The 27599-nt window shown below is 38.0% G+C and overlaps 5 protein-coding genes across 10 annotated transcripts in view; 4 read left to right on the top strand and 1 right to left on the bottom strand.

The window, feature by feature from the left end:
* LOC117573877 (maternal protein pumilio) overlaps window positions 1-6421 on the top strand; it is a 197444-nt gene extending 191023 nt beyond the window's left edge. For all 6 annotated transcript variants that reach the window (XM_034257354.2, XM_052007918.1, XM_052007919.1 and 3 more), the window contains 3 exons: window positions 933-2201; window positions 2289-2457; window positions 2521-6421. In XM_034257354.2, coding sequence (XP_034113245.2) covers window positions 933-2201; window positions 2289-2457; window positions 2521-3079 — 1997 coding nt within the window. In that variant the 3' untranslated portion in view covers window positions 3080-6421. The remainder of the gene's footprint in view (window positions 1-932; window positions 2202-2288; window positions 2458-2520) is intronic.
* Window positions 6422-9275: 2854 nt separating this feature from the next.
* Window positions 9276-11501, bottom strand: LOC117574902 (uncharacterized). Its single transcript, XM_034258940.2, has 4 exons — window positions 11286-11501; window positions 10296-10405; window positions 9587-9992; window positions 9276-9527 (listed from the first exon to the last, which is right to left on the bottom strand). The coding sequence occupies exons 1-4, from the start codon at window positions 11350-11352 to the stop codon at window positions 9376-9378; spliced, it is 735 nt and encodes a 244-aa protein (XP_034114831.1). The 5' UTR covers window positions 11353-11501; the 3' UTR covers window positions 9276-9375.
* A 3073-nt stretch (window positions 11502-14574) lies between these two features.
* Window positions 14575-19062, top strand: LOC117573472 (protein takeout). Its single transcript, XM_034256700.2, has 7 exons — window positions 14575-14852; window positions 15025-15130; window positions 16280-16398; window positions 16460-16581; window positions 18405-18538; window positions 18602-18754; window positions 18814-19062. The coding sequence occupies exons 2-7, from the start codon at window positions 15064-15066 to the stop codon at window positions 18966-18968; spliced, it is 750 nt and encodes a 249-aa protein (XP_034112591.1). The 5' UTR covers window positions 14575-14852; window positions 15025-15063; the 3' UTR covers window positions 18969-19062.
* A 1477-nt stretch (window positions 19063-20539) lies between these two features.
* LOC117573473 (protein takeout) lies at window positions 20540-23750 on the top strand. The gene is given in 4 exon segments (XM_034256701.2): window positions 20540-20631; window positions 22824-22909; window positions 22974-23527; window positions 23529-23750. Coding segments are annotated over 3 exon segments (744 nt in total). The 5' UTR covers window positions 20540-20631; window positions 22824-22839; the 3' UTR covers window positions 23649-23750.
* Window positions 23751-24457: 707 nt separating this feature from the next.
* Window positions 24458-27599, top strand: LOC117573474 (ubiquitin-conjugating enzyme E2-17 kDa). Its single transcript, XM_034256703.2, has 3 exons — window positions 24458-24695; window positions 26540-26825; window positions 26898-27599. Exons 1-3 carry the CDS (start codon window positions 24652-24654, stop codon window positions 27021-27023), a joined length of 456 nt encoding a protein of 151 aa, XP_034112594.1. The 5' UTR covers window positions 24458-24651; the 3' UTR covers window positions 27024-27599.

The raw sequence follows: 27599 nt of genomic DNA, 5'->3' as shown, positions 1-27599 counted from the left end.
CAAGCTGTACGAGTAGATTGTAAATAACAATGCAGTCTTGCGAGCGAGACTTTCACTTATTTCTTACTATTCCCCATCCTGTTATGTTGTAAATTGCCACAGCAACCCAACCACCCAACCACCCAACCTCCTTTCCACTCTACAACTGTCCTACATCGTCGGCTTCGCTGGGCAAATCAATGCCAGTGACATATTACAGCATCCATCAAGTTGTCAGTTCCCTCGCCTCACTCTCCATCTCTGTAGCTCTGTCTTCTTTGTTGTTATTTGTACTTATGGGTGTGCGTCGTGTATAAGCTATATCCTTTTACATATCCCCAGAGCTTTGCTGTGTGCGACTCTGATGCGCATATGTGCGTCCTTAATGGGTGACATTACGAGTACCGCCTCCACTTACAGTTAAATAAGTGGGTTGCTAGACTGAATGTCCACCACTCTCTCCTCCTCCTCCTCCTTCTCATCCTCCTTCTCCTATGGCAGTCATCTCTCTGTGCTGCGTGCAACTGTGCCGCATCAACCTAAAACTAACGCTACACCAGCTGCGCCTTAAAGTAGGCAATTAAGTTTACGACCGCCTACTACGATTGCCATTGCCATTCAACGTTGCCAGCTGAGAGCTGAGCTGCGAAGAAGTAAACTAACTGACATGGCTGCAACTTCAATTCGACGTAACTCGATTAATTACAAAATGGAGAAAACGCTCGCTCCTCCTGGTTTATGACCCAATTGGCTTGGCCAGACTGCTAAAATGTGGCAAAAATTGCCACTGAAGAAGCTGCTTAAGTCTAATGTGATTAACCGGATTTAACAGTTTCATTTTAATCAGATTCTTGCATGAATGAAGCACACTAAAGTAGCTCTCCAGCTGCATATAACTATTATTAATATCAAATATCTAATATATTCCCAACTTGTCTGCTTCTTTTTCGCAGGTCTCGCTTTGAACACAAACTCATTAACTGGTCGTCGTGACTCGTTCGATCGCACCACATCCGCCTTTAGCCCCTCGGCCATGGACTACACCAGCAGCAGCGTTGCCGCAGCAGCCAATGCAGTTCAGAGCAGCGTTGCCCAGGCTGCAGCCGCCGCAGCAGCCGCTGCGCGTGTCAAGTGGCCAGCAGCCATGTCGAATGCCAGCGCATATGGAGCGTTGGGTGCAGGCGGAGTCAATGCCTCGGCCAGTCCTTTGGGCGCACCTCTGACGCCGCCACCGTCGGCACAGTCCTGCCTCATGGGCGGCAATCGGGCGCCGGGCGCTGAGTCGCGTCAACGCCAACAGATGGCAGCCGTGGGTCTGCCGGCGACAGCTGCTGCGGCACAGGCTGCCGTTGCAGCAGCAGCCAACAACATGTTTGGCTCGAACAGTTCGCTCTTCTCGAATCATCTGGCCTTGCCGGGCACCACACCCGCTGCAGTTGCCGCTGCCGTCGCCAACTCGCGTCAGGTGGTTGCTGCTGCTGCGGTCGCGGCTGCCGCTGCGGGTGCTGCGGCTGGCGCTGGAGCAGGAGCTGGAGCTGGGGCACCACAGCCGGGCAGGTCACGACTGTTGGAGGACTTTAGGAATCAGCGTTATCCGAACTTGCAGCTGCGCGATCTGACCAATCACATTGTGGAGTTCTCACAGGATCAGCACGGCTCTCGGTTCATTCAGCAGAAGCTGGAGCGAGCAACGTCCGCCGAGAAGCAGATGGTGTTCAATGAGATTCTTGGCGCCGCCTACAGCCTGATGACCGATGTCTTTGGCAACTACGTCATACAGAAGTTCTTTGAGTTCGGCACCCCAGAGCAAAAGAACACCCTTGGCATGCAGGTGAAGGGACACGTCCTGCAGCTGGCGCTACAAATGTACGGCTGCCGTGTGATCCAGAAGGCGCTGGAGAGCATCTCGCCGGAACAGCAGCAGGAGATTGTCCATGAACTGGACGGACATGTGCTGAAGTGCGTCAAGGACCAGAATGGCAATCATGTGGTCCAGAAGTGCATAGAGTGTGTGGATCCCGTTGCCCTGCAGTTTGTGATCAATGCATTCAAGGGTCAGGTCTACTCGTTGAGCACACATCCCTACGGTTGTCGGGTGATCCAGCGCATTCTCGAGCACTGCACTGCCGAGCAGACAACGCCCATTCTAGACGAGCTCCATGAGCACACAGAGCAGCTCATCCAGGACCAATATGGCAACTATGTCATACAACATGTGCTAGGTAAACTCCATTTTCAATTATTTCAAAAAGTGCTTTCGAAAGTGCTGGAATATCTTATTAACTCTTCGATTTCAATAACATTTGCAGAGCACGGCAAGCAAGAGGACAAGTCCATTCTGATCAACAGTGTGCGTGGCAAAGTGCTGGTGCTATCGCAGCACAAGTTTGCCTCTAATGTGGTGGAGAAGTGTGTTACACATGCCACACGTGGCGAACGCACCGGCCTCATCGATGAGGTCTGCACATTCAACGACAAGTAAGTGCCAACATATGCCAACAAACCCAAGTTCGATTGATACTAAAGTTATTCCCTTTTCAGTGCCTTGCACGTGATGATGAAGGATCAGTATGCCAACTATGTGGTGCAGAAGATGATTGACGTCTCGGAGCCGACACAGCTGAAAAAATTGATGACCAAGATTCGACCCCACATGGCCGCTCTGCGCAAGTACACCTACGGCAAGCATATCAACGCCAAACTGGAGAAGTACTACATGAAGATTACCAACCCGATAAGTGCCGGATCGGCTAGTGGAGGTGCCGCAGGTGCCGGTGCTGGTGCTGGAGCTGCTAATGGCACCACTGTCAGCGGCGCCAGCACAGCGACCACAGCAGTTGCCACCAGCAGCAGTGCTGTCGGGGTGACATCCACCTCTGTCGCATCGACCTCAGTGGTGGGCAGCGTCGCAACAACAATAACAACAACCACAACCGGTGCTGCATCGCCCACCATTTGTGCAGTGCAGGAGAACGGCAACGTCATGATGGCCGAACCAACGTCACCAGCCACCTCGGAGTCGTCTGTCTCGGTGGTGGCCTCTGTGAACAATGGCTTGGGTCCCATTGGACCCCCAACAACAGCCAATGGTGTGCTGTAAATTGATTATCGAATTTTAGATTTTAGTCTGTGGATGAAGAAGGAGAAGGATAAGGATAAGAAGATGATGAAGACAAAGAGGGAAAAGAAAGGGACAGCTAACAAAAGGAGAGCTTAGAAAGCAAAGCGAATGCATACTATATAAATTTTAATAATATACATATATAATAAATGTAATGTAACTTATTTATAAAATCGCAGAACACAAACTGCAGACACACTCACACACGAACACAAACAAACGCCCTCACACGTACACATACACACCCATACATCAGAAGAAATTGAGGAAATAAAGCTCCCCCTCCTCGAGAGGATGAGAGAGCGATCGGCTCCAAAATTTGTGAGCAATCGATAATTTGTATATTCAATTGTTAAATGCTTTTGTAAAGTGCATAACATACACTCTCACACACACAAACAAATCGATGAGCAACACGTTCGTGTTGAAGTTTCATGTATTTGTTGCTAAAACTTTGTCACATTCATTTTGTGAGATTTCAATATGAAAAAAACACACAAGCAAGCAAAATGCAAAATAACATAACAATTTAAATGAATAGTAATAGAAGCAGACTACAAATTAAAAACCAATGTCTGCCTACATTTTTTGTTGTAATAGCTTTGTAAAGAAAAACACAATTTGTAAATGATTAAGGAAGTTTATCGACTGTAAATTTTATAATCGAAATGAAATGAAATGAAAAAAGCGCATGACGTTCTGTTGTGGAACAAACAAGTAAAGAGATGAGTAGACAAGAGAAGCAAGGAGAAGGTGAGGAAAGTATAATGATGATGATTATTAGTGTAGAATTGAATTGAACAGCAACCATTTCAAATATAGAATTACTATGATCAATATAAATATTAATATATAAATATGAGAAAATAATGAGAATCACATAATGTAGCATGTAGACTAAAGAGAGTGTGCGGAAGAAAAAACAAAAAAAATCAAAGCCGGGAGCACTCACTCACCCCTTACGCTCATACTTCATTCACACTCACACACCTACACCTACACCCACATTCACAGACTCATACTCAGACAGACAGTCAATACACAGACACACACACAGAACACAACAATCACGGACTCTTTAGCGTTGCGTTTCGCAACAATTTCACGTCGCCTTTGCGCTATGTAAAAATTTTGTACAAAATAAACAAAAAGAAAAGATCGAAACAAAGAAGAAAAGAGAAAACAAACACAAAAAATACCAATGTAAAACAATGTAATATTTTTTGTCAATTTGTTCGCATGTAAAATTTGAATGTTTTGTAAAATTCTCATTAATTTTAATCAAATTGCTTGCAATGTATAAAACAAAAACTAAATATCGTTATAAAATCAAAAAGAACACACATACTGCATACATATACATACATAAACATAAACGCGTAGACTCATACAAGACTTTCACGATTGATTGAAAGAGTATTCGCATGCATTGTAGCGATTACACATATATGTACACAATACCAACTACTATCAACTATACACTTCTCTGTATATATATATATACACCCACATATATGTATATGTTTATATGCATTCATATTTGTATTTTGTAAATTGTTTCGTTTTTAAGTCCACCCTCATTATAACAAGCATTGTATTTATAATTGTAGAAACGCGCTGTTCTGGGCCGTCGAACCGAAAACTTTACTTTAGCCACTAAGATTTAACTGATTACCGATTTCTGATTATCGTTTATTACGTCTACTATTTACTGCATATAATTTTTTTAAGTTTCTTTTAGTTACGGCAATTGCAAAGACCTTTTAATTTTTTTAAACATGCCACACAATATACAGAACCAATCTAAAAATGTGAACAAATTTCAATAAATCAATATCGAAACATTTAAAATTTTAATCAATTTGTTGATTCGAACACATTTTTAATCAACCCAAGTTTAGCTAAATTTCACATTTACTTATTGTGCTTCGCCTATATAGGCTTTGCACGCAATGGTAGTCAAACTGTGCGCAAGCAGTGCGGCGCGAGTTGAACTGCTTGCGTAATTGTTAACAGTTGTGCGGCAACTGGCAGCATTCATTCTGATGCGTATCTCATATAATTTATTGTAAATCTATAATTTGTAATTTTTTACATATGCATTAAATATTAAACTGTACAGCTTGAAATGCATTCTGGGTGCGAAAATCCCTTAAACTGATAACTCCTACGTGTAAGTGTAAAAAGTTGTTTTAAAACTGTTCACGAACAAATTAACACACATCACACATTTGTAAATTGATGTATCTATGTGCAACTTACACTCTAAAGGCATACCACATCCATACACATACATGTATTATATAAAGTAACAATATTTGTACATTTTGATAATAACTTTTGAAATTTCCCTGGCGCCTTATTCAAAACATAATGAAACCAAACAAGGATCGAAACGAATTTAAATTCATTATAATTTATTTAAGGCTTTTCTCTAAATTGTAAACTATAAAATTGACTAAATTTCAATTAGCGCCGTTAACGTTACTGTCGTCATTGCCGTTGTTGTCATATGTTTGTACATACATAAATATAAAAGGAAGCTTCGAGCTCTTGTAATTTTGTGTAAATTTTCCCTTAACCCATTTAAGCTCCCCTCCTCATCGTTTCCACTCAGACCAAGAGAATGCATTTCAAACTGTCGTCGTATATATGTATACAAATATCGGTCATATGAATTTTCATTATTTTTAGTTATTAACTAATTAACTGCCTGTCTACAGAGCGCAATGCACTGATAATTTTAATTTGCATCGATCATAAACTTTCAAGAAACAATAAGAATACTGTTCAGATATATGTATAACTTACAGTCTCAAACACACACCACAAACACATATATACACAGCCATTAACACATACATACATACGTACATATATGCAAAGGCAAGAGAACACATAAAGCTGCTTAGAAGTAGAAGTTTATATGTAGGTATAAGAAGGCATACGATCATACGACGACTCTTATACACGTATAACAAGCATACAACGTTTTTAAATATATATGTATATGGATATGTATTTGTATATGTACATGATTATATGTAATGTGTGTAAAGATTGAAGTAGCACAGTTACATACGACTAGCGCTATATTTATACATAAATATTGCTAGTTTTTACAGCATATGAATAAAATAAAAGTACCCCATTTAATAAAGGTAATAACACAAATGTAAACAATGTAACTTAACTTATACAGCAAATTGAAAGCAAATCGTAGTTTATACATCAAAGTAAAAAAGCAAAAAAAAAACAAGCAACGTTTTTATAACAATTAGTTTGGGCTATAACAAAAATAACGAAAAAGAACCCCGAAAACAAACCTTAAAAGCTGCCAAAGCAGAGAAAAAGTAAATTTCTAAATTGTATATTTTAGTTTTCCACTTTATTTGTATTGAAGATGGATAAATAATGAAATTTAAAAATCAGCGAACAAGCTATGAATAAACCAGCTAATCAATATTTAAACTGAACTATATATTCATAATTACACAGCAACAATTTGTAAAACATTGTAAACTAATTTTATGAACACAAAATGAAACATTTGTAATTTGTTGTAAAAAGCATAGAAAGGTAAAGCGGATGATAGAATGATAGAGATGGACAGGCATATGTCAAGTAAATACAAGAAACTATAAATTATGCATATATAAATATATAAACTATACATACGAGTACATAATACCTATAAACCAGAAATAATTATATTTTGTAGTTACACACACACACCCATACATACTCTACACAACCTCCCCTACACACACACACACATACACACCTTTAGTTTTGTAAACAGCGCGCAATCGGCACAATTTATGTATGAATATATAAATATATATAAAATAATACTTATATATAATATTAATAATAAAACAAAAAAGAAATAATTTAAATTTGTGGACAGCATTCGAGCTTTCGAGCATTTGATTTAACTATACATTAAACTCTTATGTTTATTATACAAATTATATTTAACGCTAATTTCATTGTGACAAACAACAAACAAAACCAACAAACAAAAGAATAAAACAAACACAGTTTATTATGTAGCAAAAATCTAAAACGTTTTATTTCAACAATTCGATTGATTGCTGCTTCTTCTTCAAAAATAACTTGAACAACTTTTAATTCCTTTGATTTACCATAAATTCGAATTCTAATTCAGTTGCAATTTCAGTTCCAGTTTGGTCAAGTTTATATTGAAATTCCAACCAATTGGCTTCAATTGAAGGCTGCGATGACAAAAAAAACTGAAATCAAAATTCATATTTATATAGCATATAATTAATGAATAGCACAGCACAATATATACATCAAATATATTATATATATATACAAACATATATACATGCATATATATAAAAGTATTCTATAACCAATCCAACAAAATACAATTTAAAAAGAGAGCGCAACAGTTTGTGGCATTTTATACGGCGCATTTTTATATAAGCAGGCTAGCTGTCTATAAAAGATATATATGTACGTAAAAACATTTGTATTCAACCATATATATAAAACTGTATATGCTTGAATATGATTCAAATTTTATAAAGAAGCAGTAAGTAAGCGGACATATTATTTTTTTATAAGCCTTGGCAAGCTAAACTTTTTCCAGGCCGAAACATTTTAACAAAATTAACAATTACCAATTCCAGATAACGAAACTTCAAGAAACAAAAACTCAAATTACAATTAATACAATACTTAAAGCATTACCCCCAACAGATAATTTCATCTATAGTAGAATTTTTCCATTGTAGAAAACAAATGTACGTATAACTACTTATATAGATTTTTATTGAATCTTACATTACGATGAACGGTAACGATACTTCGTCATTGTGTTGATCACAATCTCAAGGTGAATTAAACAACAAATTTGTAGAAAATGAAGAAATTTAAATAATTACGATAAGACAAACCCAAATTGAGCCATATAAACTGTATATACGGAGTAAGTACTCATATTGGGCATTCATCTGGAAATCAGTTGAAATGTGGAAGACACTAAAGTTATTTCTAGTGGATTTGGTTAAGACATAGAATGTTTCCAGTTCGTTGATAGAAAATACTTACTTTTTTTTAATATTGTTCAATTCGAAGACAGTTGACAAGAAGATTGATTGTTTATTTATTCTATAGAGACACATATGGTATATTACCTACACGTTGTATTTACACCAGTGAGCACTTTCGACCAATACCAAAATTATAAGCACTTAAAATTGATTTTCATTTGGATGTCCCATTTATGCCACAATAACATCTTAAATAACAACTCGAATGCAATTAAACGGTATGGAGAAGATGAAATCTTATCGATCACTCGTGTCTCGTATGTACATACGTAGGTGTACGAACATAACTAAAAATGAACAATTGTAAAACTAAATACTTCTACATAATTAATAAAACAAACATTAAAAACTATTGTTCAACTTTTTCTTCTATGGGCGGCAACAAAGCGACAAAAAGGTTTCAGAGAATTTGAAATACTATAAAGTCATCTCCGACAAACTTTATATATTTTGATCATTTTTGGTCCCCCGAAAATCGAATATAATTAAGAACAAGCGTAGTTTTGAAGCTAGAATCTAGAATTAGTGCAGACAATAATAACTAAGTATTTATTATTCCTGAAAATTAGGTTGCAATTGCATAAAAATTTTAATATGTATTTAAGAAATACTTTTGTACTATGTCAAATTACGCCTACTGCTGTGTTAGCTGCTATGGCTGACAGTCGGGAATATTTTGATACCATATTTCCAATGTGGTAATTCATCGATATACCAAATATGGCCTTCGGCCAGTTGAGCACACTCGACTATAACTTTCTTACTTGTTTTGATCTGCATCAACAACTGAGTAAATTTATCGTTGTTCATTTGTAAGTCTGTCGGTGAATGAATCCTGAGACTATTTAGTGTAAATATATTAAATTTTTCTAAATTTTGAATACCTTATTTGCACAAGCTTTACAAAAAATCAGAACTTGTTAAATGTGAGTTACCAAGATTGAATAAATAATAATTTCTATTATAAAGCCTCAATATTTTTCGAAGTTTGTTTAAATCAGACGAGTTCTGAAGATATTTCTCAACATTTCTCTCTCGTGGTTGGGCAGTAAAAACTAGAAAACATTCTTGAATGGATGACACTTGAGCAATGTTTATCAATAGATTATTTAATACTTTGTTCATAGCGATAACATTCATTATACAATTAAATAAAAAATACTTAAAACTAGTTTCAGTAATATGTTGCGACTAATTGGAGTAAAATTGTGAGATAGGAACGTTCTTAAGTAGCTGATTGGCCAGCTTGCCGAACTCAGAGGCTAATTTCTTTTGAAGCTGTCCTTGCATGGCATCCAGAACAAGTCGTGAGTTATCGCGCAGGAAAAGGTTTGTTGCCTCCACTGAAAACCAATAGAATGTATTTCAAATTTCCATTACAAGATGATTGCAGGTAACTTACGCAATATTCGATTGTTGTTAAATGCACGGGAGATGTTCATGTCGATCTTCTTCACATCCAAAACGATGCTGAGAGAATCCACATGCAAATACCCGTTGCGCTCCGATGTCTTGCCAGTCAGATCAGCGGTGACTCCATCGAATACAGCATGGAAATCGCCACCACCAGAAGCGGGGATAATCAAAAGTACACCGGAGCTAGTGTACTTTGCCTCGATTTTGAGCTTAGGAATAACCAGACGGGCCTTGAACGGCTCTCCACCATTTTGGCCCAGTTGCAGAGACTTCACCTCGTAGCTGCTGGCGCCATAGGCATCCATGTTCTTTAGTGTAATCTTGTAGCCCTGCGGTCCCTCGGTGAGCTGCAGCGCCAGACTGTCCATCTTGAAGGGCTCAACGGGCGGCAACTGAGGTGGTAAACAAAAGGGCGTTAAATTGGAGAAGTCAATAAATGAGCGGCAATCACAACAATTCGCAATTCGCAATCGACAATTCACAATTTACAATCGAGGTCTGACAGTTTCCGCACTCGAAGGCAGCAGCTGGCACTAGCTAGACAAGCTAGCTAGACGATGGAGCATTACGTAACAGCCGTTAGCCCAGCCTAGCTTGCCACTTGCGAGTTGCACTACAGTCTTGGATCTTATGCAACTTCAACACGTTTTGCAATCCAAATTGTCGAAAACGTGCCACACTGAAGGGTTACCCACCTCGATCTCGGGTATGCCGCTAGCCAGATACGGTCTCAGGTGCTCTAGGGCGGCAATAAAGCAGTCCACAAGCTGGGGATCATCGCGTCGGCATTGCTTGATGTACGCAGCTGTTAAACAAACGAAGAGAATCGATCAAGTCGGAGTATTTATCACTTAGTTAGATCAACACAAGGTCTCATCATTTTCAAGACGAATTCCTGCAAAGTTCAACGACTCGCGAAGATCCGAAAATTCGAAAAACTGGGCAACAACTGTGACAACACACATTTCAAGTTCATACCAAATGCGATCTACAACAAGGTCAGACTCTGTGGCCTTGTGAATGCATCAGTTTTCAGTTCAGTTTTCTGTTTTTGATAGCAGCTTACTATAAGAACCTGTCTTACACTGACCGCATTTTATTTACAATTCTGAAACATGACCATCACATACTCGTATTATTATACTACACACTACTAGTATGCCAATGATGCCGTCTGATTATACGCACTCAGGGACTGACGGTTCGCTAATCAATGGCGACTGCATCTGCGAACCCAAGCACAAAAATTCAAGTTGAAGGCTGTTCAACGGCTGTTCAAAAACCTGATCGTTCGTTAATTATGTATTTAGTTCAGAGTCTGCATTATTCAGTTGTCTCTTTTATGGATGCGGAAGAGTTTCATTTTCATTGTACGGTAGGTTGCTTTGACTTACGTTCGCTTTGCCTCGCTTAGGTTCGATTTAATAATTGGTACCCCTGCCCGAGTTAGCAAGTTTCCGAGTTTGTAAAACTGTGTCAATTCGCAATCGCAAGCAACAGCAACACACAATTAACCCATTGAAGCTGCACAGTGTACAAAATCAACACAAACTTGTCGATTTGTTTTGCTTAAGCTTAAATTTCAGAATGGAAAACGCAATCTGTGACTAAGTCCCTGAGTTGCCATTTACTACGCTAATGATATAGCAAAAGTTGCACCTAAATCAAATCACAACACAACTTACGAGCTTCAGAGTTAGCCGAGGAAAGCAGTTGAGTGATTACAGCTAGAATGCACAAGTATCTCAGCATCTTGATTTAGTAAAGTGCACAACACAACAAGCTATTTACAGTATTACAAATACTTCACGTCACACTCAATTATCAATTGTTTAATAATATGGAAACTCGTTGAACCACGTCCAACCACGCTAAGCTGAGAACGACAACTGTGAACGTTGCCCGCTTCAGTCGTTGATTTTAAAGCCTCCTCAAGAAAATGCAAAGCTCAGCATCAGCATCAGCTACAGCTACAGCTTCAGCTCTCAGCTCCAAAATCCTGAACTGCGACGTCGTCGACTGCGACCGAGAGTGACTGACTGACCGACTATCTGTTAAACTGGTGTTAGCCAAAGGTCTTTTCTTCTCAGTCCATAGCATTTACTCGTCTACTTGTCGACGTAGTGGCTCTCTGCTTGGCTAACTGTCCCCTCGCCATCAGCACATTTAATTATTGTTTTTCATTTTTTGTTTTGTTTTTAAGCTTCAGTCTCTCTTTTGTTTGTCTATTTGTGATGAAGCATAAACACTAATTAAGAAGTTTTTTTCTTTTTTTTCACGTTGGACTGTAAATTTTGTCTCAACTCATTAGAATAAATCGTAAAAAAGAAACAAAAAGTTGAAATCAGATTGAATTAGCGGAAATAAAAGGTTAAAGTGCACTTTATTATGCAACTGCAATAACCATCCATTCGCTATTAGCATCTTTGCACATTTATAAACTAGTTAAGTTAACCTGCTTAACAACCTGTCCCAACTATCAGACTGACCTTTGTGGTTCGGCAAAAGTAACCACAACAGAACCCTGAGCAGCATAAAGAGAAATCAATAATTTGAGAAATTATTAATCAAAAACAACGATTGCAATTATTAAGCATAACCAGTAAATCTCAGTTTCATAACATTATTTCACAGTTTCTTAAGATTACTAAACAAACTTAAAGTGAGAAGTGAGAATTATTATCTAAAACAACTTATTGAGAAATACACATTTGAGAGCAATTTCTCAAGTTCTTAAATCATAAAAAAAATTCCACTAGAAAATAACAGGTATGACAGCCTTTGCAGTTGAGTAAACAGTTAAGTACTTATATATAGAATTAATTAGCCGAGAGTTCAGCTTTGCTTGTAAATCTGAGATATGCGGATATTTGCAAAGTCAACTTGATGACCGTTAATGCAATTTATTTACTATTATTTTAGTGAAAACCATTAAGCAAGAAATCATTAGCCAAAATTGTGAACATTAGGATTAGTAATAAATATAATATAAAATACGTATTTCTTTAAAACTAATGGATATATCTAATTGTATACCAACTGCGCAGAACACAAAGGTTCGACCCAGTCAAGACCTTTGACTGTCTCGTCTTAAATTTGTTTACAATGGCCATGACAAATATAGGGGAAGTGACAGACACAAAGCCGAGTCGATTCTAAAGCGACTCTAGATACTCGTCGTACTCAAGCTTTAGTCATACATTACGCATACAACATTCAAAGCGGTAAACGACAATTGTGAGAAATACTTAAAAGAAGCTAGAGCAAATGCCTAAGGCCTATTGTTTATATCTCCAGCTTTGTTATTAAATAAATAATTAGCTGTCTTTGTTCTGTCTGGCATATGGTATGTATGTATGTGTATATGAGTATGTGGAAGTACCTCTGGCATCTAAGAAAACATTTATCAGCATTAAAGTTCTTAGAAATTGTCTAATATCCAAATATTACACAAAAAGTCAAAGAGTCAACAGAAAAAGTCAGTAAGAATAATTAAAAATTTAGAAACTAATCTCTTCAACGTGATTTAAATGCATAATAGCATATGTCAAAATGAAATATACAATGAAGGAAAATTTTAATATCTGTCATAAATTTGCAAAAACTTGTTTAAAAAGTAAAATCTGGTCTCATCCTATTTTTTAAAACATTAACTTCTAAGTCTTGTCTAATTAGCACATAAATATGTTCACTTTGGATTTAAACAAGTTTCTAAACTCAATATTAAAATTCGCACAGAATAACTAAAGAATCAACTGACTTGCAAGATTTACTTTCATACCCACTTCCCCTAGTGTCAATTAGCATCTATTGATTGGGTTCTATGTACCAATCTCGAGGATATCGCTGAAAACTGCCAAGGATATATAATATTCAAAAACAACTGCTAGGTGAATGTTACAGTACAAACAGCAAACGACCTTGACCGCATCATAAAAACCTGTAATTTGTGTTTGCACTGTACACAATATTTGTGATGTGACTGTAGCCACTTCACTTTCCACTCAGCCCAGAAGTATGCAACGCTTTTTATAAGAAAATCACTTAAGCAGAAGTGAATTTTGGTTTTGTGTATTTTTCTTTTTATTACCGATTAGTTATTTAGATATTGTTTATTTTATTGGAGTTAAGTAACTTACTGTTCAATAGTAAAATAATAATAGTGATGCTCACAGTGTGTTGGCGACGAATACCGATGATTGAAGTTAATTTAAATGCACAACATGCACTCAAGCATTGAAAAGTTCTTTCTTTGGGGGCAAGGTATGCAGTTGGGCTTGTCAATGGAATTGGACATAAATAAGTGTGATTAATTGCTTTCAACCAAATAAAAAACATTATTTATAGTAGTAGGGAGCCGAATGAAAGGTTCGTTCTGTTATTGTTTGTATGCAAATTTGAAATGCACATGGACATGGTATGTGCTTGACCTTTCTGTTAGTCGCTTTTGTGGCAGCAGTAATAGCGCTCAGCTTAACTAATGCGAAACAAAGAATTCATCACAATTCGCCAGCTATTCATCGTCCACAAAAACTCTTTAGGCTCATACCGTGAAAATGGTGTTAAGAAAAATGCATGCCACGTAGGACTAATCCAAGAGCTAATCCTCAACTTATGAGGCTCATGAGGTTGATTCATTGCACGGCTCATTAGCCTGGCTTTGAGGCCGGGCCTAGTCAAAGAGCAACCAGCTCACGGCATGAACTTAACCTTCATGCAGGCGATATATACCCAGCCCATGCCCAGGCCCAGGCCCATGCTCAGAGCGAGAACGAGAACCAGACCTACGCCCAGCCTGGCGCAATTGCGACTGTATCTGTGGGTGTGTCCCCATTTAGTGGCCTTTGTTCGTTTTGTTGCATTGCACTTTACCTACGCTTTAGGCGCTGCTTTCGACTAAAGACTCATTTCTTTTGGTCGCCTCACTGGCTGGGTTGGCTTTTGGTTAAATGGCTTGGTACAATGCAGCGTTGGTTCATTCCTCGCTCGAGTCGCGTGAAAGTTGGACGTCAGTCAGTCGCAAAGACGCAAAGAAAGCAAGCAGCAGAAGACGCTAAAAAAGCCAAGCGCTAAGTTAAAAAGCAAAACCTTATTAAGTCGGTTGTATTCTCGTCGACGGCCAAAGAGAGAGAGAGAGAGAGAATAATAAACAAACAGAACTGGTCCGTTTTGACCCACTTTGAAGTACAGTTCGAAAGAATTTCGGTGGCCCTGGAGTGAAATTTATATACAACGCATCTATTGTATTCTCTGTATGTTTCATTCGTGTTGTTAGTGTTCTGCCAAAACGCTTTCGCTTTCGAGTAGCCTGCGTCATTTGACAAAAAAAAAAGTTATTAGCATATATGCGACGTGCTAATAAATTATGAAACCAAACTAAAAGTGAAACAACGCTATTTTTCTTTGACTTGTACTTTCATGCAGACAAACCACCGCAACCACCGCAACTACAACACTTCAACCATGTACCACAAATTTGGAATATTACTGCTGCTGTCCATATTGGGCACCATATTTGCCCAGCAACAGCGTAAGTAGCCCAAGACTACAAAATAACATTCGGAAATAGCCAGAAATCGTGAGGCTAAATCGCTTTCTATCAGATTACTTCAATAGCGATGACGCTAACGCTTTCCAGTCCTTAAAGAGTCCACATTGTTACCAACCACCACATTGGCAAAACATGGCTTAAATAATGCTCGATAGGGTTTTAATTACCCCCTTGGAACGTGTCGACTGAGCTGAAAGTTGTACCCAATTATCAGACTATCATTTCCAAGAATAAAAAAAAAAACATCAACTCAGAGCATGATTTTTAGCATTGATACCAAAAATGGCAATCCCTTCATGACAAATAAATGCATAAATTAGCAGGAACAGATATATTCAGATTCCACGAATTTGTAATAACTTTATAGTAGATAAAAAAGTTTACAGTCTTGTATAGTACTTTTTAAAAAATTATTGCCAGACGTGAGAACTATGATGTGATATCAGGGTTAGTAGTTAAAGTAACTATTAAATATGTTTCAGAATGATATCAAAATAGCCAGAGTCTAAGCAAGCATGAAAAAGTAATGAATATTTCGAAAAATCTTTTTGTGTTAATAATAGATACGGACTTTAAGAATGATTCAAGATTGTTTCACAAGTTTGAGACAATGATCTCGCATTGATGATGTTATCGTATAACTGATAATAAACGTAATTAATCCAGCCTTTCCATAATCTATTCGTTCGAGTTCAGTCCCCTGCCAAGCCCTGAGCAGCAGAGCTCACATAGCAAATAAAGCTGTCACTTTAGCTTCCCCCGGCCATAATGATGAGTGCTGTAGATGCTCACGTCTGAGGCTTGAGGCTTATCCGCCGATGGGGATCTTGACTCGACTGTAAATTGCCAACGCGCCGATTTGTGAACTTGAACTCAACGAAAACATAGTCAGCTGCATGCCGCGAGATGCAAGCTGTAATTAATGGCAACTACTTTAATTTGGCTGCAGTTGAGTGCACAAAAAATCGACAACAACAAACTTGTAAAAAATAAACATGAAAAATGTAAACGAAAGCGAAACAACAATAGAGTATTACCATTAACGCTGAAATAACAATGAACTCGGAAACGCTTTAAAAATACAAACTGAAAAGAGTAAATATTCCTCTCTCTTAATCTCTCTTGCAGCTTACTATTTGCAGCAATGCCCCCGCGATGAGGCAGCTATTAACGAGTGTCTACGTGATAGTGGCAACAAGTTAGTCCATTACCTCCAAAAGGGCATCCCCGAACTGGACATTTACGAGGTATGTCTAGCAAGCAAAACAGTCGATTGAGTATTCAATGTCTATCGTGTGTTTGTAATAGATTGAACCTGTGGTAATCGATGAAATTGGTATTGTTTTGGGAAGCGGCCCAGACGGTTATCGTGCCCTGTTCCGGAACATTCAGGCATTCGGCGTCAGCAATATTACCGTCACCAATGTTCGGTACGTAATTAAAGCCTCAATATCTAATACTCACACATCAACACATATAATAAATACCCAGACACATACATGATTAACTATGATCACATAAGTCAAGTATGGGTCACACCAGAAAATATAATTATTTGCACTGTGATCACAGCTAGAAAATTTTGAGCGCGTCTTTGAACCTTTTCAACACTTGCTTTGATTGTCTGATTTCCTTAATACTCTACCATACTATAATTAAAATACACTGGCGTAGGTATCAGCAATCTAATCAGTGATAAGGCCGTGTTATTAAATATTATTTGCTTAATTCTATGCACTGACTAACTAAACCCTTTCTTACATGCCCAGTATTTAATTATACCTTTAAAGAAACTGGAAGAGCATTAATGTGTCGAACTTAAATGTAGTTGCTAAGTAGTATTCTCTCGGATCTTTTGTATACTTGTAACATACAAGTTGTAGACTTGCGAATGTTTGACAATCGTTCATTCTGTCAATTTGCCTAAGCATTTGCGAAGCACGCGATTGTTGCATATCAATTTAATTAATGCAATTTCAGTTATTACGGCATGAATTTCCGATTGTTGAATGTACTCTACGTCGATTACAAATTTAAATTAAGAATCTACACCGTAGAAGTCTACACAAAAAAAACCGTTTAACACTTGCAGTGGAAATACGCCCTCTCCGGCTCTTCATCTCTCTCTTGCTTCGCTGCAGCAAAATATAAATAAATAAATTTGCATGTTATGGGAATTATAAATATAGTGTAATTTACCACTACCTATATTGGGTTTTAAGAGTAATCAATAACGTTTAAGTTTAACCAAATGGCTCCATCCAGATATATTGGATCTTGGAAATTTGTCTAACGTCACCAAGTGATGACCATTCTAGGAAGTTTATTTTTTCTAATGCAATTATCAGGGTTAATTACTATTATTAGAGGGAAAATATTAAAATAGTTAATACAAAATAACCCCTTTTTAAAGTTATTTCAGCATTTTGGCACACTTTCCTAATTTTGACTAAAATTCAAGTTAAGTACATAAACATAAACAATAACGGGGTGCCAAATGTAGGAGTCCATCTGCTTTAGTCACGTTTAATTTTTATGGTATTACTTGAATGGATTCTACATATATGATGTACTTTATGTGGATACATCATATAAAGATTATGCAGCGTTCTCGACCAAACTAAAACCATATTTCATTCAAAACTTTTTACAGCTTTCCGGATTTTGGAACCACAAACACTTTGCTAAGTAGTTAAAACTCCAATAGAATTAAATGCAACATTCATAAGACATTCCAAGCAATTCAAGAACCAAGAGCCAAGAAGCAAAGATGATGATGGCCAAGAAACATATTGGTGTAAATCAAATGTGTGTCAGCTCTCAATTAGAAGCATTCGATTTGGCCTTTCGACATATCGAATGAATAGCTAGCCGGTTTGCATTTCAATTTCAAATTCAATTACGGTTTTGGGCAGGCCGATACCAAACGGTTTTCATTTTGTGGCCGAGTCTTACAGGTTTTGAAACGAGTATTTGGGGACGATGTTTGATTAAGATCTAGGCAATGATTTGTTGCACCAGATTCGTTTTCTCATGGGTGTCCGCGCTGAAGGTCGAGGTGGAGTTTTACTTGCCACACGATGGCGACATTGAATAATGCAAATTGTTAGCACATCCAATGAAATTGCAGTTTTTATGTTATGTTCAGTCGTAATTCGCTATACGATAAGCGGTAGCCCGAACACTTTGACACTTGAATACATATATCATCATCTCAGTCAGTCATTATCATTGTCATTGTCGTCACTTGCAGCTCCGACTTGGATTCACTACAATTCCAGCTGACGTGCGAGATACCCCGCATACGCGTCAAGGCTCAATATCGATCTACAGGTGTTCTGATCTTGGTTAAGGCCTCCGGAGCTGGTGACTACTGGGGCGAATATGGTAAGCTCACTTCACCTAGCCCTAAAGAGCATCATTATTATTCCTATTTTCTTCCAATTACAGAGGGCGTCAAGGCCAAGATCTATTTCAAGGCGTTGGCCAACGAAGGTCCCGATGGACGTACATATCTTAGCACTGATTCGGTGAAGATGGATTTCAATGTAAAGGATATACAGATGGGCGTGGATAATATTGCCAATGGCAACTCTGTCATACGTATGTTTAAATTACTTAAAATATATCCGATTTCACTTAAATATTCATCTGATTTACAGAGGCTGCCCTCAATTTGTTCATCAACTCGAACTCTCAAGAGCTGCTGAAGGAAATGAAACCTGCGCTACGCACTAAACTGACCCTAGTCATCCGCAACTTTATGGATCGTTTGTTCGCAAAGATACCACTCGATGAATGGATCAACTTAAACTAGAGGGTGACATTATGAGCAACATTACCATATATTTATAATAAGACCTAATTTATTGCACACAATGAACAAATAAATACTTATACAAATAACAAAATATGATATCTATCTTATTAAAGTATGACGACATATTAAATCGATGTAATTTATTCAACAAACCAACTAAGCAAACAATCCAGCTTACGCTTGTACTTATCAAAACTTAACTATAGTTATTATATAATTGTTACTAGGAATTGCTGGTTACCAATTGCATAAGTATTATCATTACATGCACGGTCACATCAGGTTCGATATGCAAATTGAGTGCCTCGACGATATGAATGAACGAAAAATGCGCAGAAAAATTTGCTGGAACTCAGTGAGAATTATGAATACATAACTTCCAAGAACATAACATAAAATAAGAGAATGTCTAAAATTATCATTACATTATATCCTGACAAAAATATAATCACGAAGATTGTACGAATAAGATGAATTAGCTAATGAAAAATTTAAAGATATCAAATATTTTGATTCCGATCAACTGCAGCCAATTCTGAAGTTAGTAATAATAATAATAAAAACTCCACCGAGATGCTCTATCTAGACACTAACTAACGTAACACATTGATTAACTTTATTTATCTGAATCTAAGGTCAAAGTTGGAGACTTCTGATCAAGCGGGGGTGGGATTGAATTACTTAACTGCGATGTTTAAGTACATCTCCAGTTCAGCCCTTACTAAGTAGAAACTAATCACAATAACTTTGGCAATTGCGTGTTGTTGAATAATTTTTCACTTATAACAGTCCAAGTCATCGCTTGAAGTGGAATGTGTATGCCTCATCAGTGTTGGCAGTGAACCACGTCAGCGAGTCACAGCCTTGCCTTCCTGTCAACACACCACTCTACTGAATGGGGGACTCGACACACAAAATTACATAAGACTGCCGCTGAGAGACTGCGGCGAATATGACAGGCAATGTTCAAGCGAATTCTAATTCTAATACCAAGTTTAGATTGTCAACACAGCTTATGGGGAATCTACTAATTACGCACTGCACGCCAACTTAAGCCAAAGATTAACTAGTAATAAATCCAAACAAAACTACAGGCTGCATTAAATGGGTCTTAACCTTTTCACCTGACAAAAGGCATTGTGTTGGGGGGATGTAGGTTGGGGGAATCTGTGACTCGTAAACTAGTTAATGCGACTTCCTTGGCTGCTGCTGCGCTGTTCAGTGCACTCAGAAGGCGGGGTATTGCCAACAAGCATCGCATTATAGCACATACAGAGGCAAACTGATTTGTATGAACACGATCATTAAGATTATTATTATCATTAAGTCAGTCGAAGCCGCTTTGAATCTCGTTCTCACTATTAAGCCTCTCTACCTCTCTGACTCTCGTGTGTCTGCCTCAGTCTCTCCCTCAGTTGGGAGTTGGCATGAGTATGGGTATGGGTATTGTCAACATGTTTTGGGGTTCTACGTTACGTCTATGGCTATTCCTAAGCTCAGCCGCTCATGTAAATCCAATCGTTTATTTTTTGCTATAAAATACGAGCGACTCTACAATTTTGCATTCAGTTCGTTTTGTTGACGGTCACTTATACCTCACGCCTGAGATTCAAACAGACAATCGGTTCTTCAGTAAAAACTACAAATCTAACATTTAAACGTTAGTACAATTTACACAATTATTTATAATTCAATCGCTGCCATTTAAAGTGAATTGAAAGTTCCTGAATAAGAACATTTCTATAAATGTGTGTTAACAACAAAAAAAGTAGTTTAATACAAAAAACAGGATTAGTCAAGTTTTTAAAATGCAAAGGCTTTTTATTTGTTTGTGACAGTGGAATGTTTGTGTTCAGTTAAAGTGGTCATGCTTAGTCAAGACTCTCTCGATAATCTGCTAGAAACGATAAGTCCTCGTTTAGAAGAGACTGATCGAATTCGAGCTCATCCTCTTCTGTGGGCGGGTCGACGGCTGCAGCAAATGCTTCCAGGTTTGATAGAGCATCCTGTGGAGTCATGTAGAACTGCATACGAATCTTATTGAATCCGTAATTTAGCAGACCATCACACCTGGTTAAGTATTCAATCGATGCGTGAGTTACTTGAAAGATTACCAGCATCATATTCCGTTCAAATTTGTCCGCTTTGATCACTTTCCAACTATCCATTACCAACTCCGGGTTTAAATCATTTAGCATTCCCAGTATCTCGGCCGATTCCGATGGTGTCTCGGGTAGCCAAGCTGTGGCCCAAGGTCTCGAAGGAATGTCTATAATATCGACTACTTCCAACTGTGCCCCTGGGTACACTTCACCAAGCTTCGCAACTGCAAATTGATAGAGCAAGGCCGATCTATCGTTATCACAAGCAATCAACTTAGTGTTTCCCTGAAACCATCCAGCATCTTGGCAACATGGTGGCGGTCCTGGATTGTCCCGCAATACTTCTAGTGTTATCGAAGCCAGTGAAGCTTGAATCCAATAACATTGGTTTCGGGGTATTTTTCCTTCGACATTGGCGTTATCAATAATTCCGATTATTTTACGTCCTCTTGCAATATCTGTAAATGACTTCTTCGATGCACTCCCGCATGTATTCGTGGGATTCGGATCGGTACTCCCTATTCTTGAAGTTGGCGTAGGCGGCTGTAAAGAGTCCAAACTTGTACTTGACAAGGAGACATCTTGAGAAGGCATTTGCAGTTTTACAATCAAATTCTCCCGTGCAGTTCCAGAAACTGGTAAAAGAGATTCCTTGTAATCGAGTCGAAAATTCGGAAGAACAGCCTTTGCCCAGTTGACGTCCTCTTGGATCCGATAAAAGTCTTGCTTCGACGATGCCTGGGCTTCTGTTATTGGTGCTTTAATATGGCGGGTTAATATTCGTTTTGCCTTTACTCTATCTTTGGAATTAGCTTTCGATGGTTCACATCTGATGAAATTTACCGGTCTATTACTCACAATTGGGACATCAGCATAATTGCCGCTTCCAGGGCCTTTATGATTAAAACCTAAAGGTTCGATCGGCTCTGCCAAGCGATTTGTAAACTTTTCTTCTTCCACTCTTCCTCTGGGTCTCTTATTAGGAGGACCACACTCCGATTTTGTATTGATTTGTTGTTTTCTATTCATTGTGACTTGTTCCCACGAGAAGCGGAGAAATAATATGTCCACTCGGGCAGAGATCCGCAGTACCCAAGTAAGGCTAATTTCAACAAGTGGTTGCCAATCACTTGAGGTCTCCGTTCACGACTGGGCTAGTTTTGATAAACCTGGGCCCCCAGCCAAGCTGACTTTCAGCACGGGTCGAATAACACCTTAGCCCAGCCCAGGTGCAAGATGAAATGAAAAAAGTATATGATAAGATTTTAAAAGGTGGTATCATAAGCCCCTCGTCAGTACTTTGGTCAATGCCAAGCACCCGCTGATTGTCCGGGACTGCTTATTTGCGGATGTAGTGTATACATTTGCGCTTATTCGCAGCTAACCTCTGTCCTAGAGGTCGATCGCTATCCGCAACCTGCGACCCGTCTGGTAGCCCCAGCTAGGCCCCTGATGAACCATCTCTCTAGTTCTTCAGGCCAGATTCAATTTTGAGTTGAGAATTCAGTTCAAGCAGATAATACGCTGCATGATTGTAACATTATTATTATAAAGTCTATAATCAGAAATCTTGGGAAAATATTGATAATTATAGTATTTAAGACCGTCGCAGAAGCACAATTAGCTTCTCTGACGTCAATTGCAATAGCAGTACTGAACGGAACTTGGAATGAGTTGACACTATAGCTCCTAATTATTGTCGGATCTACCTAAACCTATTATTAATGACTTGCCAAATTGTTAATTACAGAAATCGCAAGCAAAAAATGGTATCCAGATTAATTACAGTCACAATTCTCGTTTGCTTCCTCGGCATCACCTATGCGGCCACTATGCGTAAGTAAAAATACAAATTATATGCTTGAACAAAACAATAATTATAACCTTTATACCCCATTAGCTGACTACATCAAGATATGTCATCGCAACGATCCCGAGCTATCTAAGTGTGTAAAGCAAAGTGTGCACAATCTGCGTCCATATTTAGTCAAGGGTATCAAGGAAATCAATGTACCCTCTCTGGAACCCCTCTACATCGGTGACCTCAATATTCTGGACGGCAGTTCTGGCGGCATCACGGTCAAGGCCAAGAAACTGACAGTTTTTGGCGCTTCTAACTTTGAAATTACTAAAATGCGAGCATCCATACAGAACAAGCGATTCGACTTCGAACTGATTCTTCCGCATCTGCAAGGAGAGGGACAATACGATATAAATGGGAACATCTTAGCGCTACCTATAAAGGGTAATGGACCCTTTGTGGGCAACTTCACCAACTTTGTGGCTTATGTCCGAGTTACTTACGATGTTAAAAATGTCAACGACATCGATTACTTTGATATTAAGGAGTTTGCATTGAAAATTCGCACTGGAAAAGGTCGCTTGCGTCTGGACAACCTCTTTAACGGCGACAAAGTGCTTGGTGATGTTATTAACCAAACCATCAATGAAAACTTTCGAATTATTCACCAATGAAGTGATAGCGCCCATTGCTCGTGCTCTAGAGGTTAAATTCCTGGCAATTGCCACCAAAATCCTTGAGAACTTTACTTATAATGAATTGTTTCCCGTTTAATTGCGAAGCGTGCTTGGAGTCGAATGCTAATGCTTGTGATACAATTAAATTCAATATTTTAGTGTAAATTTAATTCATAAATAAATTAAAGTAATCAAAATACTCCCATTGTAGTGATCATTTATTATTCAGCCTGTGAAATTTTCTCGCCTTTTCGTTTAATCATTAAGTGTAAAAACAACACAATTTCAACATCTTTTTATGTACCAAACAAAGTGACCGCTTCTAGATTTAAAAAAAATACTATTTCCAATATGCCAAAAATGTCGAAAAAATGAACGAAATAAAGATTTAAAAAAAATTATAGATACCAGTGTTGTCAAATAGTTTCCCGCTAAATCTAGCTCGTTTATTATTAATTAAGGAGAAATAAGTCACAAATTCTTAGTTTGAAAAATACTCCAATATTTGAATTGAGATACAAATTTCAATATTGTAGGAAAATATATCAGTAAAATTACATTAATATTATTAAACTTGTATTTGACAAATTAATGCAAACCTTGCATTACCCATTCGAATAATTAGGATTTTGGAAAATATTATTTTGCGCACTGTAACAATGACTGGAGACCGATTATCTTGAATCGAAAAAAATGTTCAACAAAATATTGTATTGTTGACATATTTATTACAGTGCGTAGAATTAAATATTTTTGGCGCTAATATACCAAAATCTGGTGAAAACAATTCCTTTGGAATTTTTTATAATTAAATTACGGCCACTTATTAATCTCGTCTCATGTGTCAATCTTTAATTGAATTGGCGAAACAAAAGAATGTAACCATAGCGGGTGATCACAAAAGCCATTTATTTCGGTATTTTTTGCGAAGCAAAATAGTATATTTTAAAAATCAACTTGCGGTCACGCTGCTTGCTGCTCAGTCTGTGCCCTCAATTAAAAATAAAATTACAAAATTTCACTGTCTCTGTTTATAAAAAATCGCATTGTTAAAACGTTCTTATTTACATTAAACACAAGTGGTAGTAACGTTGTAGAACATGTCAACACCCGCACGCAGACGTCTTATGAGAGATTTTAAAAGGTAAGAAAAGTACACTGTCAGTCGTCGTGGTGTGAAATGGGGAAACGGGGCGACTACGTATGTACACGCATACATACATGATAAAGTGTGGATGTATGTATGTATGTGCATATGCCTGTGGAAAAGTTTGCGCAGCCAAAATACAAATGTGCATATGTGTATGTGACCTGTGTATGAATTGTGTGTGTGTGTGAGCTTGTACGTTGCTTTTTTCGCTGCTCTTTTACTTTGTGATACTACAACAACAATAACAATGGCAAACCAATAGCAATAGCAGTCGCAATCGCAACAACAACAAATTGTGTTACCTATGCTGCGCTGCGTCTTTGACACTTGACTTTGAGGCTGAAGCATAACGCAAACACACACACAGAAAACGCAAAAAAAAATAAAGCGAACATGTAAACTAAATCTGTGCAAAGAAGAACAGAGGCAAAATACAAAGCGTAATGTACGAAAATTCTTTTTCACCATTTGTGCTATTGCGTCGCAGACATAACATCAACAACAACAAAAGCCAACCAGAGCAGAAAGCAGAACACAGAGAGCCAAACTATAGACAAATAAATATGTAGATAGACTAATAGTTCTCCCAAACAGCTGCAAAGAGTCATCCTCCTCATCCTGGCTCCCGTACACGCCTCACATCTCTGTTTCACCATCTTCCGTCATTTGACAGCGCTCACTTAACCTTGTTGACTCATACTCTCTGCCCCAAAGCAGCAACGCAAGCAGCGCAGCAGCAGCGCCTTCTTATTGGAATTTCATTCAACGATGTGTGGGATATTTTTCACCATTCGACTTTGTTAGTTTGCTCGACTTCTGCACTTCCTGACAAATGATGAACCAATTTGATTGTACAAAATACTAAATGCACGCTATGAGAGCATTACGAAGTTGCGTTGCGTTCACCACGAGCAGCAGGTCCAGTAAATGTCAAGGCTGCTTCAAGGCAGCAGGACTTTGAATCAGCAAAACTCACCAGTTATCCACCCACCCGCAACAACAACAATCTATGCCGCAGAAATTGTTTTGTTTATCACCATTTACCGTCTAGTGTTTTGTTTTGCTTTTTTATTGCGTATGTTATTGTTGTTGCTGCTGCTGTTTAATCGATGATTTCATTTTAAGCTTTGTCATTTGTATTGATTTAGCCGACTGAAGGGTGCGGTTGGTTGTTGGTTAGTCTCCTTGGTTGTTGGGCATCGCTTCTTGTGGGTTCAGTTTCTTGTAGTTGTTGCACACTCACACACACGCTCATTTTTGTGTATGCATGTCTGCTTGACCTACATTTGAGTAAGGTTCCTGGGAGCTTAAAACTAATAGAAGGGATTTGGGATAAAAATCGTAATAAGCTCCAGATGAACAAAAATGCTTTAACCTTTGTCTGCATAAAATAAAAAAGTTATATTCTAAAAACATTGATTTGTAATAAGTAGACATGTGGTGACGCGCGTGGCTTAATGAACTCAAAATACACAAAAACAGCTGTTGAATGCAACAACAACTACTGCGAAGAGGAAATATCTTATAAACATGACAACGTCAAAATATACATACATATATAGTCACATATTTACATACATGTATGTATAAATCATTGTATATAGACAAAGACACTCATGATTGGTTGGTCATACATGCAGATATGTTTATAGTATATATTTGCCTCTTAAATTGTTTACCGTTTCACAAGGCATTGTTTTAAGAAGTATTAAGAATGTGAGGAGAACAATCTACTGATTTTCATGGATGTGAAGATATAATACTCGAGCTGATACTATTAAGAAACTTAGGGCAAGAACAACAATGTGACAGTCTGTGATTGTGATTCTTATTTGCAGACTTCAGGAGGACCCACCAACGGGTGTTTCGGGTGCACCAACAGATAATAATATTATGATATGGAATGCTGTGATTTTTGGTCCACACGATACTCCATTCGAAGATGGTACCTTTAAGTTAACCATAGAATTTACGGAAGAATACCCAAATAAACCGCCAACAGTTCGATTCGTATCGAAAGTATTTCATCCAAACGTTTATGCAGATGGTGGCATATGCTTGGATATATTGCAAAATCGCTGGAGTCCCACATACGATGTGTCAGCAATATTAACATCCATACAGGTGAGCATTTCTATTTTGATAAGAATTATGTCTTGAAATGCTGAAATTTACTCTTATACATCTTATTTATAGTCACTGCTGAGCGATCCCAATCCCAACTCACCGGCCAACTCAACAGCCGCCCAGCTTTATAAAGAGAATCGCCGTGAGTATGAGAAGCGTGTGAAAGCCTGTGTGGAGCAAAGTTTCATCGATTAGCCATGCGCCCACACAGTTAACATCAACAGCAACAACAACAGCAACAACAATAATATTAGCAGCAGCAGCAACAACAACAGCAGAAGCAGCAGCAGGAGCGTCTACAACAACAACGGCAGAGGCAGTTGTAGCAGCGATAACTTGCGGCGAAAAACAACAACATGCAATAATATAAACAAGTTTAAATTAAATAATATCAGATATATTTATAATAGTTATAATGCTATGAAATTGTAATATCGCCTAACACACACACACAGACAGACAGTCCACATATACCGCATACCCTTGCACACAAACATACACACACAGAGAGACCCGTAAAACAGGGCATTTTATATTTTCGGCGAAATGTTTTAATCGTAGACACGCGACAAGAAGCATCAGCAACAAGAACATCTACCAACCCACTGAAGCAGCAAACTACTTCAACCGACATCAATAGATATATCACCTAAAAAGCCTCTTATAAGCTAACAATAATATTAATAACACAAAAAGAATTCAATGTTATAATTCAAATAGCAGCAGAAAGAAAAGTTATTAAGAATAATAATAAAAAAATTTATAAAACTA

This window comes from Drosophila albomicans, chromosome 2R, assembly GCF_009650485.2.
Source record: "Drosophila albomicans strain 15112-1751.03 chromosome 2R, ASM965048v2, whole genome shotgun sequence".
NCBI lineage: Eukaryota > Metazoa > Arthropoda > Insecta > Diptera > Drosophilidae > Drosophila > Drosophila albomicans.
The sequence above is the reverse complement of the archived record's forward strand: the minus strand, read 5'-3'. Positions and strand labels throughout refer to the sequence as shown.

Coding starts and splice junctions, on each gene's coding strand:
- LOC117574902 (XM_034258940.2), bottom strand. CDS start 11,352: ATGCTGAGATACTTGTGCATTCTAGCTGTAATCACTCAACTGCTTTCC. Junction 10,406..11,285: donor CTCGGCTAACTCTGAAGCTC/GTAAGTTGTGTT, acceptor TTTGTTTAACAG/CTGCGTACATCAAGCAATGC. Junction 9,528..9,586: donor TAACAACAATCGAATATTGC/GTAAGTTACCTG, acceptor ATTGGTTTTCAG/TGGAGGCAACAAACCTTTTC.
- LOC117573472 (XM_034256700.2), top strand. CDS start 15,064: ATGTACCACAAATTTGGAATATTACTGCTGCTGTCCATATTGGGCACC. Junction 15,131..16,279: donor CATATTTGCCCAGCAACAGC/GTAAGTAGCCCA, acceptor TCTCTCTTGCAG/CTTACTATTTGCAGCAATGC. Junction 18,539..18,601: donor TGACTACTGGGGCGAATATG/GTAAGCTCACTT, acceptor TTCCAATTACAG/AGGGCGTCAAGGCCAAGATC.
- LOC117573474 (XM_034256703.2), top strand. CDS start 24,652: ATGTCAACACCCGCACGCAGACGTCTTATGAGAGATTTTAAAAG. Junction 24,696..26,539: donor CTTATGAGAGATTTTAAAAG/GTAAGAAAAGTA, acceptor TCTTATTTGCAG/ACTTCAGGAGGACCCACCAA. Junction 26,826..26,897: donor CAATATTAACATCCATACAG/GTGAGCATTTCT, acceptor TCTTATTTATAG/TCACTGCTGAGCGATCCCAA.